This window comes from Chrysemys picta, chromosome 8 (genome assembly GCF_011386835.1).
Source record: "Chrysemys picta bellii isolate R12L10 chromosome 8, ASM1138683v2, whole genome shotgun sequence".
NCBI classification, from domain to species: domain Eukaryota; kingdom Metazoa; phylum Chordata; order Testudines; family Emydidae; genus Chrysemys; species Chrysemys picta.
In genome coordinates, this window is record NC_088798.1 from 29,296,261 (window position 1) to 29,317,597 (window position 21,337).

The 21,337-nt window shown below is 44.2% G+C and overlaps 1 protein-coding gene across 1 annotated transcript; it reads right to left on the bottom strand.

Annotated features, from left to right (window-relative positions):
• Window positions 1-10,367: 10,367 nt before the first annotated feature.
• On the bottom strand, window positions 10,368-19,458 carry C8H1orf52 (chromosome 8 C1orf52 homolog). The gene is made up of 3 exons (XM_005294464.5): window positions 18,937-19,458; window positions 17,642-17,849; window positions 10,368-15,102 (listed from the first exon to the last, which is right to left on the bottom strand). Exons 1-3 carry the CDS (start codon window positions 19,213-19,215, stop codon window positions 15,026-15,028), a joined length of 564 nt encoding a protein of 187 aa, XP_005294521.1. The 5' UTR covers window positions 19,216-19,458; the 3' UTR covers window positions 10,368-15,025.
• Between the last annotated feature and the right edge of the window lie 1,879 nt (window positions 19,459-21,337).

Consider the following 21,337-nt stretch of genomic DNA (forward strand, 5'->3'; position numbering starts at 1 on the left):
CTAGCAGCAGTTTGAAAGGAAAACTTTTGAAATCATACAAGAGATGTTTTTCTTTCAACTAAAGAACATTCAAATAGATAAACCTGTCCTGATGCAAATAATTTCCTAGAAAGATCCCCATCCATATTTCTGACCATGCATATTTTTAAGAACCTTAGAAAAGATTGCCCACTAAGAATGCATCCCAGGTCTTACACAGCACCCACTAGACTAGGCAGGTTAGTCAGCATGAATGTATTCCTACAATAAAGCTGTTATTTATGTACTAATGTATCAAGCCTCAGAGCTTTGACTCCAGGAGACCCCAATAACCTTGTCCTAGCTTTCAAGGTCCTACTCAATCAGCACCAGCTGGTATCTCTGACCTTGTCTCCTTTCAGGCTCTCCTCTAATCACCACTGTCCCGATGCAAACCTTTACGCTTCCTTCGTTTCCTCTGCACCCTCCTACCTCTACGCCTTTGGCCACACTGCCCCATGAATGCCATCTCAGAATCTGCTCACTGAGCCACCACCATCTCCTGCTTCAAATCCGTTCTGAAAAACTCACTTTTGCTGTGTCACATACAAGTGGGTAAATACACTCTCAAAAAAGATCCCACATCCCTCACCCCCACAAATAGATTGAATGGGACCACCAAGATATACTCATGCTTTACTTAATTGACCACACATTATTGTAACCTTGGTCTTATCTCCTCTCCTGAGCGCCCCCCCCCCACTTTGTTTGTTATTATTCTCACTTGTGGTGTCACATCTGAGTTTAATGTGAGGTGTCTTGGAGTGGGGATTTGTGTCTTTCTTGGTTTTGTAAAGTACCTAGTAACTTTTGGGCATTAAAAAATAAATCTAACAGCAGCAGCAAGGTATTTCAGGGATCTTTAAAGTCTGTGAATACTCATTGATTCTCTGTTGCATTACTGAAGCACAATGGTGAAGCCTAGGTGAATATGAAATTAGTAAAACTGAAATGGTTCCCCCCTTCATAATACACCTCTACCCTGATATAACGCGACCCGATATAATACGAATTCAGATATAACGCAGTAAAACGCTGCGCACTCCGGTGGATCAAAGCAAGTTCGATATAACGCGGTTTCACCTTGGCTCCCGAGGACAGCGTTATAGCGAGGTAGAGGTGTACAGCTGAATTCTTTTCCTATTATGGTACTCCTTTGCAAGCAAAACTCCCTGTGACTTCAATTGATATTTTGCTTGCATAACTCATTCTGGATCCGGGTTATACATACAGTATTAGCCTCTGGGCAAAGAGAGGTCTATAGTAACTAATAATATTTGTTGAAGCCTATGCCTTCACTTATGGTTATTATAGACTGTGTGCAACCCTGCCAAAATCCACCCACCCAGCCACTGGCCACTGAACAAAAACATAGCACATCAATGGCAAATGCATCATGATTTCGGATTGTTTCTCTGGGCATAGGCCCATGCTCAGTTTTCAAGATGGCAATAACAGGGTTCAGATGGAAGTTAAGAAGAAGGATTGTTACTTCAAGAAATACTGTTTATTTTGCTGTTGCTGTGAGACATTAACATCAGGGCCGGCTTCAGGCACCAGTTTAACAAGCAGGTGCTTGGGGCGGCCAAGGGAGAGGGGCGGCACCTGCGGCAATTCGGGGGCGGCAGGTCCCTCACTCCCTCTAGGATCGAAGGACCTGCTGCTGAACTGCCGCCGCCATCGCGGCTTTTTTGTTGTTGTTGTTGTTGCTTGGGGCGGCAGAAATGCTGGAGCCGGCCCTGATTAACATTGTCACTTTCAGTGCTGCAATTCCTAGCTGATTTTACCCTAGAGATAAGCAATTATAGACATAAGGGGAAATCTACTGTTTTTAAGCTTTAGGGTCCCTCACACTTAAAATTCATCACTCCATTTTTGCTTTGAAGAAGTCCTCATGTTGCCAGTCAGTTCAGGCAGAGTAAAGCCACAAACTGGGACAAGACAGTACTGCTCTCTAGTAATAAGTCATTAAAGAGAAGCAAAATAGGATTCTGGTTACTATTACTTGTTTACTGCTTATACTCTGACTTGGAACAACATACCAAACATGGTGAATTGACTGATCAGGAGGGGAGTGCACCGCAGCACTCTCACACTATCATGTACAATCTCCAAATTCCAGCTGCAGAGGAATTTGGGATTTTCCACACATATCTCCCCTTCAGATGTCCCACTGCAGAACATAGTTGAACTTCACTCTGCTAACGTTAATATGTGCTAGTCCCACTAGTGGTTAGATGGTGTGTGAAGCTATGGAAATGCTTCAAAGACGTACCCAAAGCAACAGACAAGACAAATGCAGCATTCAATTTACACAACTTCCATCTCATCCCATTCCCAGGGCAAACACCAAGGAGTCCTTTTCTAATCATCACGGTAAAGCCTCACGTTTGTTTGAAAAGCAATGTGGAAGCACAGCCAATGTGGAAGTACAGTCACAGCACTCCTCTGTTAGTAAATGAATTGTTCAGAGATGTAAGCTTCCATTCTGAAAGGGCTTTTAGCCTATTCACATGTGGTAAGCCCCTTACTAGTATAGCTATGCTGATGTAAATTATTTCATCTCTGGTATTTCTAAGATGTCTTCCATGGTTGTGTATAAATTCCATGTCAATTGTTGCTGATTAAATATTTGCATATGAAATGGGAAATTTTTGAAGGATATTCACAAATTTGACCTGAAGCAGAATTTCTCCGTGTCCATCAGCAACAAGCACCTGGTTCTGACAAATGAATCTCCCTACTCTGTCCCAAATCATGATTTTTTTCCCCCAAGCAGAAATCCACTTTTTGCAACAAACATCTATTCCTGGCGAAAGGAAGATTCACAATTAAAATGAAAAATGTTTTTTGTCAGCCTGCCAAAACTGGATTTAAATAATACATTTGGGATGGTGGGAGCTGTCCTCCGGAGGCTAAAAACTTTTAAAATTCTCCTTATTCCTTTACCAGAGGCATAACAAAGCTCCGGGCCTTTTCAGATTCAGATATTGGGGCCCTAGCCCTGATCCTGCAACACTTAAGCATAAGCTTAACTTGATGCACAAGAGGGGGCTCATTGACTTTGATGGAATTCATGGATGTGCTAACTTCATGCACATGCATTAAGTATTTGCGGGATCTAGCTCTAGGTCACTAGGATAATCATTCCCAATTTGGGGGCAGGGGGAAAAAAGTTGCACTAAAGCTACCATATCCCTCCGTACTTAGAATCTCCCTAGTTCTCACCGCCTCCCATGCCCTGCATTAAGTATTACAGCCACCTAACCGGTGGCTCGAAAGCATCATTGGCAACTTACAAAGAGCCTGAGGACAACATCAAATTTGCTTAAAAGGGAGCCATTTCCAGCTGCCCTTCTCTTCAGCATGAAGGTGTGGCCTGCAGCGACTACAGTTCTCAGCATGCAATGCTCTCAGAACAACTAACCCACCAGTTAGGGCAGGGGAGGGCAAACTACGGCCTGCGGGCCGCATCCGGCCCGTAAAGGCTTTCAATCCGGCCAGCGGGATTGCCAGCCCCATGGTGCAGTGGGGCTAAGACAGGCTCCCTGCCTGCCCTGGCCCCGCACCGCTCCCAGAAGCAGCTGGCACCACGTCTCTGCGGCCCCTGGGGGAGAGGGGAGCAGAGGGCTCCATGAGCTGCCCTCACCTGCAGGCACTGCCCCCCGCAGCTCCCATTATCTGGGAACAGGAAACCACGGCCAATGGGAGCTGCCAGTGAGGGCAGCGCGTGTTGGAGCCGCCAGACCCACCCTCAGGAGTCACTGCCGGACATGCTGGCCACTTCCGGGAGCAGCGCGGGGCCATGGCAGGCAGGGAGCCTGCCTCAGCCCCGCTGTGTGCCGCTGCCACCCCGGAGCCGCTCAAGGCAAATAGCACCAGGCCAGAGCCTGCACCACTCCTGTACCCCACACCCCAACCCCCTGCCCCGAGCCAACCCCCTGCCCTGAGCCCCCTGCCACACCCCGCACCCCTCCTGCACCCCAACCCCCTGCCGAGCTCCCTGCCGCACTTTGCACCCCTCTTGCACCCCAACTCCCTGTCCTGAGCCCCCTCCTGCACCCCAATCCCTTGCCCATAGCCCCTTCCTGCACACCACACTCACTCCCACACCCCACACTCCTTCCCGCACCCCAACCCCCTGCCCTGCATTCATGGCCCTGCATACAATTTCCCCACCCAGAGGTGGCCCTCAGGCCAAAAAGTTTTCTCACCCCTGGGTTAGAGCATCAAATGGGTGCCTGTAGTCTCTGGAATGTGCCTAACTACTAAAGAGGAGGCCAAGGCAGACTTATGTTGCTTTAGGAGCCACATTTCACTCCAGACTACACTTCAGTCACCCTTACCCAAAAGGGCACAATGATCCCATGTCCTCTTTTAAGCCTGTTTCTTTTACAACAAGACTGGTGAATGTACTTGTTTAAAAAAAAAAATCCATGCTACACAATCAAGAAAAATAAGCAATTTTTCAAGAAGCCCTCAGTTTGGCAGCATTTTAAAATTGATCAACAGGTACCCAGACAGCAAGATTCCCAATAACAATTGTTCTGGTTTATACAATTCAGATATCTGTGTGATAAAGATTGCACTAATGGGAAAGTCCTATAGAAATTAATAAAGAATGAGATTCCTGCTGTAGAATAATATCTCCTTCTCCATTTCATTCTATAGGTTTTTAGAGTAATTTCTATGGAATATTATTGAATTAATTCCTGCTCATTCTTGTAGGACTTCCCCCTAAGGAAGTAGTGGTGGTGGTAGGGAAGCAAAGTAAATGGCCAGAAATATTCCCAACCCTAAATCCAACTGCTTTATTTAAGGTGCTTGAGATAATTTTATGAATCATAAGCAACACTTTCAAGTACAGAGCAACCAATGAAGAAAGTACTGTAACATCCACTACTAAAACCTCCATGGCAAACAACATAGGCCTATTCTCAGCACATCTGGTAAGGAGTTTTGGCTTGCTCCAGGGCATACTCAGCTTATGGTAACCTTTGCCCTTTAAGTAGCACTACACTTACTAATTTCTTTCTCACCCGTCTCACTACACTGAACCAGCCTGTGCAAAATTAAATCCTATTTAGTTGTTGAAGGTAAAAGCCTAAACACATGGCAGAGTTCAGTCCTAGAGCATGGCACCTCCATTTCTTCTCATTTTACTACTGCAGGCACTTTGTGTTCTGAGGAGCAGAGTTCATCTTCAGTGCCTCTGAAGAGAACACAGACAGAGTGCTGAGGAGAAAAGGGTTAAAGTTTCATAGGCCTAGTGTCAACTCTAATTGAACTGTGGCACCTAACTGCATTAAATCCTGTTCTAAATCATCCCCAATGCAGCAGCACCACAATGCCCAAAATACCTTGCATTTGCAAACTGCATTTTAACGACGTTTGGGTGCAGTGAATTATACGTTGTACTACACAAATGCACTCAGAAATAAGGCAGCAGTCTGGCTTCTCTGCCAGACCGACATTAGGGAGGGTGTTGGAAATTTTTCTGAGGCTCTCCATAACGCAACCTGAGCACCTAGGGCAGGGGTGTCAAACTCAATTGCACAGGGGGCCAAAACTCAAAACTCGCGGGCCGAACAGTATAACCATTTATTTAACAGACTAAATATTTATGTTTTTTAACCATTAATATGAACCAAAATACAGGATATCATTCCAAAATAAATACATTTCAACTTAAAATATTTTGCTCTTCATAAAAAAATATCCTGTCAATACAATACATTCAAAATCTGTACATGCTGGAATATTAAAAAATCTGAAAATATAAATAAAAAATTGAATTTAAAGCAAAAGTATAATCATAACAAATCATAACATTCCATTTTCTTGTCCTATTTAGTCAGAGCCTGATACTTGGAGTCTTTTCTTTGCAACAAGTTCGTTTATGTTTGGGGTTAGGTTCTGTGTTGTGAAGATTCTCAGGATCGATTGCAGGTGTTCATCAGTGAGGCGACTCCTGTGTGACGTTTTGTTAATTTTCATCACAGAGAACAGCTGCTCGCACAGATATGTGCTGCCAAACATGGACAGGATTCGAGCCGCATGTTGGCGGAGCTGCGGCATCGCTTCAGGAATGAAGCGAGTGAACTGTGCTGGCCCCGCAGTGTCGTACTTTGCCTTCAGTGTCCCGTTACATTGCAGTTCTATCAGCTCCATCTGCATTTCTACAGGTGCGGTTTCCACATCGACTGCAAATGGGTTGCGAAGCAGCTCGAAGTTACTTTTCTGTGCCTCAAAGTCACTGAAGCGCCGTGCGAACTCAGTGCGCAGCGCGCTGAGTTTTTCAGCAAAGGTGGCATTTGGGAAAACTGTGGCACTTTCTTGGTTCCGTATTACTTGGCAACAGGGAAAGTGAGACAAGTTGCATTGGTGCATTTGTGTCTCCCATAAGCGCAGCTTCACTTGAAATGCCTTCACTGCATCATGCATATCGGTTATTATGTGCTCCCGTCCCTGGAGTTGAAGGTTTAAAGCGCTAAGATGCGACGTTATGTCAGCCAGGAACGCCAACTCACATTTCCACTTTTCATCCCGCAGAACTGTGCAGTCTTTCCCCTTACTGTCCATGAACTGGCAGATTTCCTCTCGCAGCTCAAAGTGTCTTTTGAGAACTTTTCCCCGACTTAGCCACCGGACCTCCGTATGATATGGCATATCGCCAAACTCGCTATCTATTTCCCGCAGAAAAGACTGGAATTGGCGGTGATTTAAACCGTGGGCTCTGATAAAGTTGACGGTTTGTGTTACAGTGTTCATCACATGATCCATTTTTAGGACTTTAGCACTCAGCGATTCCTGGTGTATGATGCAGTGATACACTGTCAACTCACCGGCACAGTTCTCCTCCCGCATCTTTGAGCGCATCCTTCCCACCAGTCCATTTTTTTCACCACACATAGCAGGTGCGCCATCTGTTGTAAGTCCAACGAGTTTTTCCCACGGCAGTTTCATGTCGGTTACACTTTGAAATACATTTCCAAAGATGTCTTCTCCTTTCGTTGTCCCGTGCATCGATTTAATGTCCAGTATTTCCTCTGTTACGCACAAATTGGAATCCACACCACGGATAAATATCGCCAGCTGTGCAGTGTCAGTCGCGTCAGTAGTTTCATCCACGGCAAGGGAGTATGCAACAAAATCTTTTGCTCTTTCAGTCAACTGTGTTTTCAAATCAGTCGCCATCTCACAAACCCGATTAGCAACAGTGTTTCTGCTGAGGCTTACATTTGCAAACGCTCGCGTTTTATCTGGACAAAGGACGTCGCACACTTTCATCATACAATTCTTTACGAATTCCCCCTCGGTAAACGGCCGTCCTGATTTGGCGATCTCTTCGGCCACAATGAAACTTGCTTTCACAGCAGCTTCACTTTGTGATTTTGCTTTGGTGAAAAACGTCTGCTGGGATGTCAAATTCTTCTTCAACTCCTCTACCTTTTGTAGCTTCTGTCCTGCGCTCAGGTTTTTGAATTTGTTCTCATGTTTCGTCTCGTAGTGCCGTCTTAGGTTATACTCCTTCATTACAGCGATATTACTCCCGCAAAGGAGACACACTGGTTTACCTGCAATTTCAGTAAACATATACTCATTCTCCCACCGGCTTTGAAAGCCTCGGTTTTCAGAATCAATTTTTCTCTTGGCCATTGTTGGGGTCTAGCTTTGATTTGATATTAGCGTTGTATACATCAACAGACCGCGAACTTGAACCGCGGCTTGCCGTTGGCGGCAATTGCACTGCATCATGGGATTTGTAGTGTGTGTTATTGGGGCGTCATATCACAGGGCCATTAAAAACAGATATATAAAACGATTTCGCGGGCCGGATATAATTGTATGGCGGGCCGGATGTGGCCCGCGGGCCTTGAGTTTGACACATGTGACCTAGGGGCTCATTCAGGCAATTGTAAGTATAAGTGGCTCCAACTCCACTTATTTGTTTACACTAATACAATACGTGTTCCAATCTCACATGGAAGTCAGTGGAGTTGCATACACCCATATCAGATCTCGATTGGGCCCCTAGAGTTAATTTAGTCAGACATGGTTTCCAAACAATTAATAAAGAAGTTTATTCTTGTTCATTCGCCATCTTTAGCTACATGTTTCTGCTGATCTGCACCCATGTACTACTGCATTGAATTGCCATAGCTGAGCAGAGGGCTGGCCGTGTGTGTTTCACTATTTCATCCAACTAGAGCATTGTTTTAGTTTTTCTTAATAAAGCAGAGGCCGGGGATCCCTTCTGTGGGATAAAACAGGGATTAGATAAACGGAACTTTTCAAGGCAAATTATGCACTTGAGTTGACATTCCCCAATGGCTTACATGGCAGAAATAAGATTTAGTGTGTTCTTGCCAAATCTAGACCAATTTTCACTACAGGATAATAAACAATTAATTTTGGGCTTTTTTCCCCTCAAACGGGAAGCTTTGAAAGTCACTCTGTAAAATATCATAAAAGGCCCAACTTGTAAAGGTATTTAGGTGCAGATTTTCAAAAGTGCCCAGGAACTAGGTATCTAGATGCTTTCGAAAATGCCACTAGGAGCCTATCTGCATCTCCCTGGCCCAAACTGCCCCAATTCAATCAATGGGACTATGATTTGATATACTTTTGGAACTTTTAGTGACTCCGTCTCCTTTCTCCAGAAAGCCATAATCAAATCCATATTTGTGAAGCACAAATTTGAATACTGATGTCAGAAAGGGATAGCACAGACATTTAAGGTCCCTCCTCTACTTTGTGTATTGTATCAAAAATAGGGAGTTGTATCACTTGTGTGTGTTTGTATTACAAAATTGAATAGCTGACCTACCCCAGAATACTGAATATTTTTCTTAGACAGCTGTCTATGACTTTTAACCGTATAGCTTGTTTGTTAAGAATAAAACCTGTTTGGTCATAACCTTGTTAGCCTCATTAATCTGTGGTTAGATCCTTCTAAATATTCATTGATTTTGTGGCAATTATAGTCTGGAGGGAATTAAAAACAAATAGAAATTAAAAAAATTACAGTAGTTTTAAAGAATTCATCAGTCAGACAAAAGCTATAGCACAGAATACTTAACAGAATCAGAAGTTTTGGGGCACAATCTAGGAAACATCCGAGACAGCCATGAACCTTTTCCCAAGACACTGTGCTGAAATGGTAGGGTATTGGATTAATGAAAAATGAGTGTCTGTATAACAGCCATTTTGCTAGCATACTTAATTTAGACACCCTCTAGTGAAATCTCCTTGGAAAAAAGTTAGCAAGCCTAGCACTTTAGAGCTACCATCCCTTTAACTAGAGCATGAACTGATTCAGATTCATTACACGTTTCCATTTCTTCATCATCCTAATTATGTAGCGATATGGGTTCAGTGTCTTGCCTCATTTAAATTCTCTGAAAAAGTAAATTTTGCAAGATCAATACAGTATTTCATTCCTGCTTAAAAGCACACAGGAATCTGAGTTATTTACAACACCTATTGTTCTCTGTGCATACAGATTGCCAAGAGAACATCTGTCAGCTGAGTCCCAGCCGTACCTTTACAAAAAAGCTCAATCTTCCTAATAATCCATCAACACTTTTATACACCTCATCCTTAGCAATCACCAAAGGTAGAAGCAGCTTAAAACAGCAGAACCAATTCCGACTTTCTAAGAATTAGCACTGAAAATATAGCTTTAAAGATCACAGTTAATCAGTCCCCAACAGTTATTTGTACATTTGTTCTAACTGACTGATAGTTTGAGTACAGCAGATTATTCCGGTCCTATGATTATTATTCTCCCAGAACAGAAACTTGAAGAAAGACACAGGGTGTTAATAAAGACCTACAGAGGAATTGTTACTTCTTAGTAGCCTAATATGGAAGCTTTTGGCCAACAGAGCCTACATTGACCACTCCCACCCTACACCTCTTTCTGTTTGTAAAAGCTGGCTTGTGGAGCAACTCCTCCCCTTCCCATTCAAACCAAGAGCACCATGAAAAACAGTGCAACAATAAGTGTAAAACTTGCTCATGGATCAAGGCTGTTTCTCATTCATGCATGGAGACTTTAGTCTGATCCATCCAAACCACAGAATTATCCTACAGAATTCACATAGCTAGTCTGCCACTACTGTAAATACTATAGTTTAAGGAGCTAATGGAAGACATGGGCTAAGGAGAGAGAATGGGAAATCTTTATTAAAAAACAGACTTTTCAAGAAAGCTCCCACTCTGAGGATGTGTGTGTGAGAGCAGGGGGTGGGGGCGAATCACAATGGTAAAACAATAGCTTGAGGCTCTTTATATTAAAGTGCTTTGAAATCTATTGATTAAAGACAATAAATAAGAGTCAGATATTTATTATTATTATTTTATTAAGCATTCCTTTTAAGATTAGCAACACAGAAGATACAAAGTGATGCTGAAACTAAATTGTTAAAAGTGTCTGAACCCAGCTACCATACATAGGATATTGTACCATGCTAGCCACAGACTTCACATAACCAACGTTTATGCCTTGATCAAACGAGCCCCCTTTGAGCATAAAAACCACTGCACCAGATTCCTGATGTCGAACTATCAAACTGGCTTTTCCAGAGATCATAGCACAAGTTTGTCAGAAGTTTAAACAGAGATCAAAAAACTTTTCACCTTGTTTCTAAATTACCCAAGTAACAACTCTGCAAGGAGTTTCAAGATCCTACAAGCATTTCTTTTCCCAGCCCAAAAAGAGCAACTAGTCCCTCATATCATCTAGCCAAGTTCCTCAAAGCACCTTCTTCTATTGTGTCCTTGGGAAATTACTTAATTTAACAAAGTTGGACCCAGGCCTACTTCCCTTGTGGACAGATTCTCGGATTATCTTTTCGCTCAGGGCCTACAGTTGTGATATTTACTCAGGTAGAGAACAGTAACACTCTCCTGATAACTGCTGGATAACCCAACACAATGCCCCATATATCTCTGTATTAATTAAATTACTCCATGCCTGTTTCATAACTCATCTAAAGGCAGCTAGCTAGACTAGGAGCTGACATTGGAAGGTACAGTTTTACAAAGGAGATAGGCTCAGACATCTGCGTGAAACACAGATGCCAATTTAGCACTCCTCTTGATGGAGAAAACTGCTTCCAATAAAAACTGGCTATGAGAAATATCCAGGACACTTGTAACTGAAGATAGTCTTAGGGTGACAGAACAGAGGGGCTTCTTTCGTAGACAACTCCTTATATCATCATCTTCCCTATCCCTGGGTTAGGACTTTATTCACAGGATTCTTGCCTATTTCACAGCTCTCCCTGCCAAAATCCCATTGTAGGATCTCTTGAGGAATAGAGTATTTATTCATGCTCACCGGAACATTTCCTTTCTTCAGACAAGACAGGTCCAGCCTCCCCTTGTTATTTTTATGAGGAAGGTTCTGGATATCAAAATATCTGAAGTAATCAAAAAGAAAATTGGTTCATATGCTCTGTGGCTCTTTAACAGCTGAAACATATTTCTGAGATACTGACTGACAGATGTGGCTCTACCTTCAAACTGCAAGGAGGCTAAAGTGCCAGTGTAGGATCAGGGGACCTGCAATGCATAATAATTTTAATACCTAGCTCTTATATAGTACCTTTTATCACTGGATCTCAACTGTTTTTGCAAAGAAGATCAGTATCATTCATCTCCATTATCCTATATCACAGATGGAGAAACTGAAGTAGAAAGAGGTGAAGTGACTTGCCCAAGATCATCCAGCAGGCCAGTGAAATGGTATAATGGGTAGAGCACTCAGCTAGCACTTGAGAATTGGGTTGTATTCTCAGCTCTGCCACTGGTTGCTGCGTAAGCTTGGGCAAGTTACTTAATCAGTCTGTGCTTCAGTTTTCCCATCTGTAAAATAGGAATAATGATATTGACCTTCATTGTAAAGCACTTTCAGATCTATTGATGAAATGTGCTATATAAGACCTAGGCATTAGTATTACAAATCAAAAGATGAAGAGATACATGCTAAATACTATTGTTACCCCTTCTGACTTGAGTCCTTAGCCAATATTGGGGAGGCGGGCAGGTTGTTTCCCTTAGGAAGAGAAATTGATAATAGAGTCAGGTATTTCTTTGCTGCCATCTTGTTTATTTACAAAGAATATACAAAGTCCTATTTCTCTGAAAATGGTAGGAATCAAACAAGAGGCAATTTATTTGCTCACAGTTCCAAACCTCTTTCCAGCCAGCCACCTTCCCAAGAAGTTCTCTCTCTTAGCTTTCTCTCAGGACTATGTTACCAGTGCTTCTCTTGCTGGCTGCTTCTGACCACAGACACACACCTCCACCAATCAATACTCAGCCTCCTATATTTTCATTCAGCTCCCAGCAACACACACCTGTTCACAGAGCTCAGTTTCTGACTGGCTGCAGCCTTGCATGTGGTCTGTGTTTTGAGTAGTGCTTCTGTTGTTTCAGCTACCCTACTCTAAAAGTTGCTTCCTATATTCATCCAGAATGAAGGACAGCTATCGTGTGCACCAGCTTCAACAAGGTTTCACCCAACCTCCAACATAGCAATATTATTAATTAACCCCCGTTCCAGGTTAGACATGGTTTCTGCCACTAACCGCCAAACAGGTTGGAAGCTGTTAGTTTCAATAAGGCTGGATATTAACCATATCATTATACTCTCAGAGTTCCAAGGCCAAACAGGAGTCACTGGTAAGTACCATCATCACATACTGATCCTTGCCCAAGTTGCTGCTAGGGTAACGAAGCAAATGATATGAAGACAAAAGCCTCTTTGTCATGCCACCACTGCAGACATGCATCTACTGCCAGGGTCCCTGGCTTTAAACTACAACTATGGCTTGTGTCTGATGAAGTGGGCATTCACCCACGAAAGCTTATGCTCCAATACTTCTGTTAGTCTTAAAGGTGCCTCAGGACCCTCTGTTGCTTTTTACAGATTCAGACTAACACGGCTACCCCTCTGATACTTGACAACTATGGAATTGTTTCAGCTATTTCAGGCAGCAGGCAAAGAGATCGTTACAGGATCCAAACATTAGTCAATCCCTTGGACAACTGTGAGGTTTGAGCAGGTTGAATCTCTCTAATATAAAAAATAAGCTCATCTTGGCTAACCTCAGGATATTCTCTGCATTTACTGGGATCGGGTAATTAAGGCAGAATTTCCAAAACCTCCTAGTTAGATCAGCTAGCACCCAGGAGAGGGGGTCCTGAACCTTGCTAACTAGACCACAGGGCGCAGAATAGCACACCCACGAAACTGACCTATTAGATTTCATGGCTGAAGAGAATCTCAGTATCACTCTTCCAATCCAGCTCTCTCTATACTTGTAACCAAAACTGAAGTTCCTCCTTGTCCTGGATTTAAGGATTCTTCATAAGACCACATCCTTTGAAGAATACACCCCCAACTCCAGTGATCCTGAGGATGAAGAGAGAAGGTTGGGTCTAGTCTGATCATTCACAGACACCAGCTTCAAGTTTAACACATTAAAATTTCCCCCCACCTTTGTAAATGGTGCTTAATAGGCTCAAAAATAGAATGCTTAATGAGACCACCTACTCTCATGAACTAACAGTACCCAGAGTCAGGCTAGATCAGTAGTTGCATAAGTAATCTATGGGTACCTGTGTGTTGACAGAAGTACTAGGTCAGTTAAAGCCATGGCAGTCTTCGCTAAGGTGTAAGAGTATTGTGCTGTAGGAAATACCCTTTTTGAATTAAACATAAAGCTGAATTTCTTCCCTTATGTGATTATTAAAACAGGTGGCAATTTCACACTATGGGAGGCTGGTGACAATTAGGTATTTACATTCTAATTTCAAATGGCTGCAGCATTCCACAGTTCCTAAACTGTCATAGTGTGTGGCTATGCCCTGTGAAATCACGGTCCCACTCCTACCGTTGAACCTGAATCATTTCTGATTGCAATGGTCCTAGGCACTATTTATTCTCAGATATGCATAAAGCCCTCTGAAAAGATGTGAATCAGGAGGGCATATTGCTTGACTAGATTCTGCAATGCGAGCAATAAACAGATGGCTTGCTTGCTGCAGAACTCCTGTTTCTGGTTGTGTATAAAAGTCACCTGAGCTTCATATTGCTATTTTGTACTGAAGGAGATGCATTTGACAATAATCATGATGTGTTGAAGTTGAGCCATGACAACTTCTGTTTTTAGCATGCATGTCAGTTTTCTTCTCCACTTTGAGAATACAGAATACATAAATTGACCCCATTCTGCAATATTGACAATTTTCCTCACATCATTTAACCTCATAAGCCACTGCTGCAGGCAACAACATGGTGGTATCCAGCATAGATTTCAAAGCAAACTTCACTTTTCAAGTACATTTTTGAAGGCCAGTGTCCTAAATGAAGCAGTAACTCTCAATTTATTACACATCAAACCTTGAAGAATTTGTCAAGCGTCTAACATACTGCTAAAACACACAGTATAGAATTTGTCCATTACATTGTATATTAAACAGCTAAGCTATATACATTTTCACATGTAGTTTTAATTTCAGGTCACCTACGTATTTACACTCTTTACATACATTTCAAAACAGCATTGATTAAACATGTACCACAGTACATTACTTAAAACAACATTTTAAAAAATATGTTCCTTTATAAAAGGTTTTAGCACGATGGCAGGGCAGCTGAGAAAAGCTCACATCACAAGTTTGTGGATAAAGAGAATACCACAAAGCCTTATAACCTGTACGAGCACAAATATTCATCAAATACTTTAAAAGATTGCGTTTTAAATCAATTGATTACATGGACTTAATTTTTGTTCAGTGGATACAAGTTTTATCACAATACTGATCCATGAACGCTTGTGCTTTCCAAGTGGCAAATATTCTATGGAAATAAAAAAATCTCTAAACAACATATGATATAAATTAAGTGAAAGTGTATTTGTTTCCCATTTCAGCAGAGGAATCAAAGTTCACTAGGTGTCCATAGTGGGCCAAATGCAGTTCATCTTGCTTATTACTTCTTCCTCTTAGTCTCTTCTCCAGTGTCTAGTTTGCGTTTCTTAGCAGAAGCTGGTTCATCTTTTTCATCATCTTTAAATAAAAGATGGTGTCAATTAACACAAGTACAATATATGAACTCAAGCTGTAAAGTTAGATATGTGTTGTCACATACCCTAGCCTCTTGCCAAACCAATTTATTTTTCCACTTCTGAAGATCTGTTGGAACCACACACACTAGGACTGGCGGATAACATCCCCACTCTTGGAATGGACCAAAGTGTTAGTAGGAAAGATTAATTATTTTTATTATGGTAGTGACTAGGGGCCAATCATGCTAGGCATTGTACAAACAGCAGGAGATAGATCTTTGGGGCAGGGACTAACAATTTAAAGAGACAAGACAGACCAAGGATAGGAAGAGATATTACATATAAGCAGAGAGTGAGGGTCTGCAGATTTCATGTTTGTTGTACAATATCTTTTTAATCTTTGGGTGGGATTTTGTTAGGAGGGGAGACAACGGAAGGAGGACAGGATAGTGGTGTAGAGGGAAGGAAGAAGGGGAGCATGCAGGGCAGATGAAATGAAGAGTGGGAGGAAAATGGAGCAGGAGCAAACAGTCAATATTCAGAGTGAAACTTAGAAAGCAGTTGGAGGCCATCCTCAGATGATGATGCTCCCTTTGTCAATCAAGTTCTCAATGAGCAAGCCTAAGTACCTCACTGATATCCAAGACAATATTGAATGTTTCAAAAGAAACATTTTCTACTTTTAGCTCTATTCTTTACAGCTTGTCTTGAGTTATTCTCACACACAAACACATTTAATACGTAGTTGACAAAAAGAACATTCAATGACATATACGGCCAATTCTTCCAACCTACAGTATCAAGATGTTTAGGTGCGTGTATTATAGATGCTCTTCTAAAAAACATCTTTCATTTACAGCTCCTTTTATCCTGAAGTACTTTGCAAACATCATAAATACAAATAACCTGGCCTACCACTGAAATATAGCTACTTTTGGGGTGAAACACAGCAGTAGTTCTCATAACTAAATTTTCTTTTACAGTTTTGAATGTAAAACCTGTCTGAAATTGTTGGATCTAACCTTGCCGCTGAACCACAAACATAATTTTGTGAAGAAAGGAAGAAAATAAGGCAGCCAGATAGTATTGCTCTGGCTTAAGAGTGGTACAAGAGGAGGAGGAACAGCAGGCCACCAATGGCCTTGCCCCAAAGATCTCTACAGCAGAGCCTGGTGACGTGCACCACCTTATTTGTATTTTGTATTAACATCTTTCCCTCCAGCACATGTAGCAGTATTCAGCAAATCCACTTTTTATTCACATTCATGTTAAGCTTAGTACATATGTGACTGTGGAAAGCACATTATGTCATGACTACCTGGAGAAGAAAGAACTATCAAAGAAACACAATGTAGGAACTGCACTTACTATTGGTTCATTAAAGCAGATACATTTTTAATGAATTATTAATTATAGGGGTGACCTTGAACTATTAGGTGATCAATGGTTTCAAGCTTTGATTTATGAAATTTGGATGCTTTAACTTTACATGGTATCCTATGAGAATCTTGACTCTTTAAAATCAGGTATGTATTACATTATTATTTCATCCCTTTTTCCAAGTTCAATATAACAAAATCAAATGTTTGATAAAAAAGAAGCTTCAAACAGGATTTTGGAACAGCAGAATATGAGCAAGAGAACATTTAACAACCCCAACAACAAGAGAGAGAATTAATGTAACTAAGCTCCCTGGGACTGCATCCTGCAACAACCTATAAATTAGCTCTATAGCACATGGTTGCTTGGAAAATGGTTTATTTTTCATTAAGATTTTCCTCCTAATAAGAGGAAATTTTATAACAGGATTTTACACATAATCATTCTTGAGCCACTAGTACAGTACTAATTTACCATATATTAGATATTGCCCATTATGGAGGAGTGGAAAGAAGGAAACCCAGGAAGACCAAACTAAAAGCAGATCACATAATACACACCCAAAATGAACCATCCCTTTTTATTTTTCAGACCCTTCTAGGATTGCCAGGAGTCCGGTTTTCAACTAGAACACCTGGTCAAAAAGGGATCCTGGAGACTCTGGTCAGAACTGCTGGCCTGGCAGCTAAAAGTCCAGTTGTTCATAGCGGCTAGCTTGTCCCTTCAGCTCCTAGGCGCAGGAGCAGACAGGGGACTTTGTGCGCTGCCCCTAGCCTGCCCTGCACCTACCGTAGGAGCCAGAGGGACATGTCGCTGCTTCTGAGAGCTGACTGAGGTAAGCGCTGCCTGGAGCCCACACCCCAATCCCCTGCCCCAGCCCAGAAGTCCCCTTCTGCACCCAAAGTCCCTCCTGGAGCTTGCACCCCTCTGTAACACCCCAACCCCTGCCCCAGTCCTGAGCCCCCTCTGGCATCCCAACCCCCTGCTGCAGCTTGGTGAATATGAGCCAGTGAGCAAGGGTGGGGGAGAGCAAGCAATGGAGGGAGGGGGGGATAGAGTGAGCCCAGGGCAGGGCCTCGGGGCAGGGCAAGGGTGTTCGGTTTTCTGCAATCAGAAAGTTGGCAACCCTAAACCCTTCACCAGATTAGATAATTTCCCACCTGATTCTGAAGGCTCTTGCTCCTCTTCTGGTAAAAAGTTAACTTTGTTTGTTTGCTGTGGAGCATCATCTCCATTGTCCTCATATATGTTAGACCATTTTATTGCCATATCAAGCTCAGGAGGTGGTGGCGGCTTCTTCTCCTTAATACTGTAAATCTCAGGTGGTGGTACTGCATTACTCTTCCACACTTTGAATTCCTTAGGAGGCTGTTGAAGAGAACACAATGATTTACAATGCATTGCAACAAAGCAAAGTGGAGCAGAAAGCGAGAGCCTCACATTACGTCATCAAACCAAAGGAGATCTGATCTCTGGATTACCAAAGCCATTACCCGAGGGGCCCTGGCATAGGGTGACCAGATGTCCCGATTTTGGGGTCTTTTTCTTATATAGGCTCCTACTACCCCACACCCCCGTCCCGATTTTTCACACTTGCTGTCTGGTCATGCTATCCTGGCAAGGTTAAACAAGAAAGAGCCTTTCCCCTAAAACAACAAAGGGGAAAACCAGAAAACTAAACCCCATGCCCCCAGCCCAAAGAAAATAGCAAAGATTCAACAAACTCTGCGAGGAGAAGTCTGGTTTAGAAACCTGTGCGGGACTATTTTTTAATCCTGCTCCTACCCCACAATACTGACTCCTACTGTTACCCAGTCCGGCTGCAGGGCTCTACCCTGACGTTCCTCCCAGTGCACCTGTTGGGAAGAGGGTCTGGCAATCTCACCAGGCTCTGTTCGAGAGCCTTGCTCAAGGGCAGCGATTTCTCAACCTGCATGCAGCCCAAATAGCAGACAGCAGCGGCCCAGCTGGGTGCTAAAAAAAATTCAAAATGTGTTGCTCTGTTCTAAAAGGCGGGGAGGCTGGTCCAGGGGGAGACAGTGTCTGGCAGCCTACTGGAGCGCTACTGCCAGCAGGGGGCGGGAGAGTGGGTCTCTGGCCTGGGTTGTGGGCAGGGGGGGCATCCCCAGGTTTTAGGCTACCCTCCCTTCCGGGCATAGAGGAGTGTGGGGGTTTATTGGCGGGGGAAGGGCGCTGTGGTTCTCAACCTGCGGCCCACGACGACAAATAGATTGAGAACCACTGCGGAAGAGGGTCAAAGTGTATTTGAGTAAAAGGAGCCTGATAACTCGGGAGCCGCCCTTAGCTCCTAGGAGCGGGAGAGACTCCGCCCCGCTGTTCGCAGGGGCTTGGGGCTCTCCCTGGGGCCGCTCGGGGACACCGCGCCCAGCAGCCCAGGGCCGGGAGGGCCGCGCGCCGAACGGCGGGCTTTACCCGAGAGCCCCCCCGGCCTCACCTCCTCGGGCGCCCGCACCACCCGGCGCTCCCAGTCGATCTGCTTGTTGAGCGGGTTATAGAGAAAGGACGGCGGCCGGGACACGTTCCGGAACAGCTCGTCGGGCCCGGGCAGCCGCGGCTTCCGGCCCGGGCTGCCCCCGGCCGCCTCCCCAGCAACCCCGGCCGCCTCTCCCCCGGCGGCGCGCGGCTCGTCGCCCTCGGAGTCCGAGCTGGAGCTGCTGCTGTCGCTGCCGTAGGCCGCGAAGTAGCCGAGCGGATCCTTCCCCTCCGCCGCCATGGCGGGGCTGGCACTGGGGACACCCAGCGGCCGCGGAAACCCGGCCTGGAACCAGACGTTCCGGGCGCGAGAGAGGCCGGGGAGCCAGGCTCCCTCACGGCGCCGCCCTTGCCCAGGTAGCTGCCCCGTCGTCCCCCTCGCACCGGCTCCCTTGCACACAGGGGTCCCACTGCCCGCGAGGGGGCGGGCACCCCGGACGTGCTCTCCCCCGGCCCGGAAGCCCGGCGCAGGCCCAGTGATTGGACTGGTGGGGAGAGCTCGGCAGGAGGAAGGACTGTGACTGTTTAGAGATAAGATGGGGGTAGGGTGACCAGATGTCCCAATTTTATAGGGACAGTCCTGATTTTTTTTTCTTATCTAGGTTCCTATTAACCCCCACCCCCATCCTGATTTTTCACACTTGCTGTCTAGTCACCCTAGATGGGCGATCTGAGAGCGCCATACAAGATGCTAAGGAGTCTGGTGGCACCTTAAAGACAAACAGATTTATTTGGGCATAAGCTTTCGTGGGTAAAAACCTCACTTCTTCAGATGCATGGAGTGAAAGTTACAGATGCAGGCGTTATATATTGACACATGAAGAGCAGGGAGTTACTTCGCAAGTAGAGAACCAGTGTTGACAGGGCCAATTCAATCAGGGTGGATGTAGTCCACTCCCAGTAATAGATGAGGAGGTATCAATTCCAGGAGAGGAAAAGCTGCTTCTGTAATGAGCCAGCCACTCCCAGTCCCTATTCAAACCCAGATTAATGGTGTTAAATTTGCAAATGAATCTACAACCTATCCTGGAAAATAATCAGGTAGGGGATCTTGGGGGACAACTACTGCACTGGTGGGGTGCAAAATAAACTTTAAGAAAATGCAAAAACAGGGAAAATTCAATAGTGAGGGGTACGGGGTTTGTTAAGGTAGACAATTGGGGAGGGGTTTCTTTTAGGAAATAGGATAGGTGCTTTCAATAGTGGGGTACAATACAATGGGGTCCAATACAGTTGGTAACCAATTAACACTGAAGTATAAATGTAACAGGTAGCTAACAGTTCCTATGTAAGGGGTGTGTCACAGCAGCATATTACCAACTAACAGTTATGGGTAAATAACCAACAACTCTAGGTAAAAATATGTCACAGTGGTGTAAATGTAAAATGTGAGGTTTATAGAGAAAAAGGGTAACCAATGGGGTTTTATGCTAGACTTCAGTAATACAATTGAGGTTTGGCAGCAGCAGGAGTGGGGTGAGCATGTGGGGGAAGGGATTAAAAGAGAGAGAGGCAGTGGTAGAGGAGTGAGGTTGGGGGATGGGGGAAGAGGAGCACGTGGTGGAGCAGAGACCAAAGGCAGAGGCGCTGCAGAGGGAGATTTAAACTCAGGGAGACACAGAGAGCAGACAGGCTGCAAGTTTAAACAGCAGAGAGACTGCAACGAGTGACTGGGGAGCTCAGGGGGAGACACGGGCAAGCTCGGGGGGGGGGCGTGGTTAGGGCAGCGGGAAGACAGACTTAACCACAATTATACAGAACACAGTAAAATCTTATCTATAATCTAATTTATCCAAGACTATACAAATTAGCAATAACAGAACACAATGCAACAATTTTTTTAAACCTAACTTACAGAGCACAATACAAACAATTCTTTAAACCTAACTTAACCACAGCTATGCAAAATGAAATTACAACTTATCTAGACTAAGAACCTGATTCTAATAGGTGCACCTTACACTATGCCACTTCTTTGATCGGGAGGGGGAGCAGTTCCGGAGGGCAGAGTGGTGTGTGCCCAGGGTACAGCCCCGGGGGGAAGGGGGGGGTTAAACTATTGGTGGCTGCAGCAGTGGGGTGGCTGCAAGTCGGCAGCCCAGGATACAGTCCAGGAAGGCACAGCCTAGCAGCGGCACAGGCTTATTTCCAGCAGCAAAGGCGCTGCGGAGCAAGAAACAGATTACAGATACAGACCAAGGAGTTAGCTTGGGTCTGTCTGCTGGGGAAACAAGGCCAGCAGCTAGGACAGGGGAAGTTTGCAAGAGGGAGTTTTTACCAATCCCCAGGACAGTAGCAAGCACAGAGACAGGAATGGCAGTAGCATCGGAGGATGGAGAGAGGACTCGATTCGCTTACAATAA

What these genes read in the sequence shown, in the direction of transcription:
- C8H1orf52 (XM_005294464.5), bottom strand. Translation starts at nt 19,215, where the DNA reads ATGGCGGCGGAGGGGAAGGATCCGCTCGGCTACTTCGCGGCCTACGGC. An exon ending in TGGTGCGGGCGCCCGAGGAG is followed by an intron (nt 17,850 to 18,936) that starts GTGAGGCCGGGG and finishes TCTCTTCAACAG; the next exon opens with CCTCCTAAGGAATTCAAAGT. An exon ending in GCAAGAGCCTTCAGAATCAG is followed by an intron (nt 15,103 to 17,641) that starts GTGGGAAATTAT and finishes TTTTATTTAAAG; the next exon opens with ATGATGAAAAAGATGAACCA.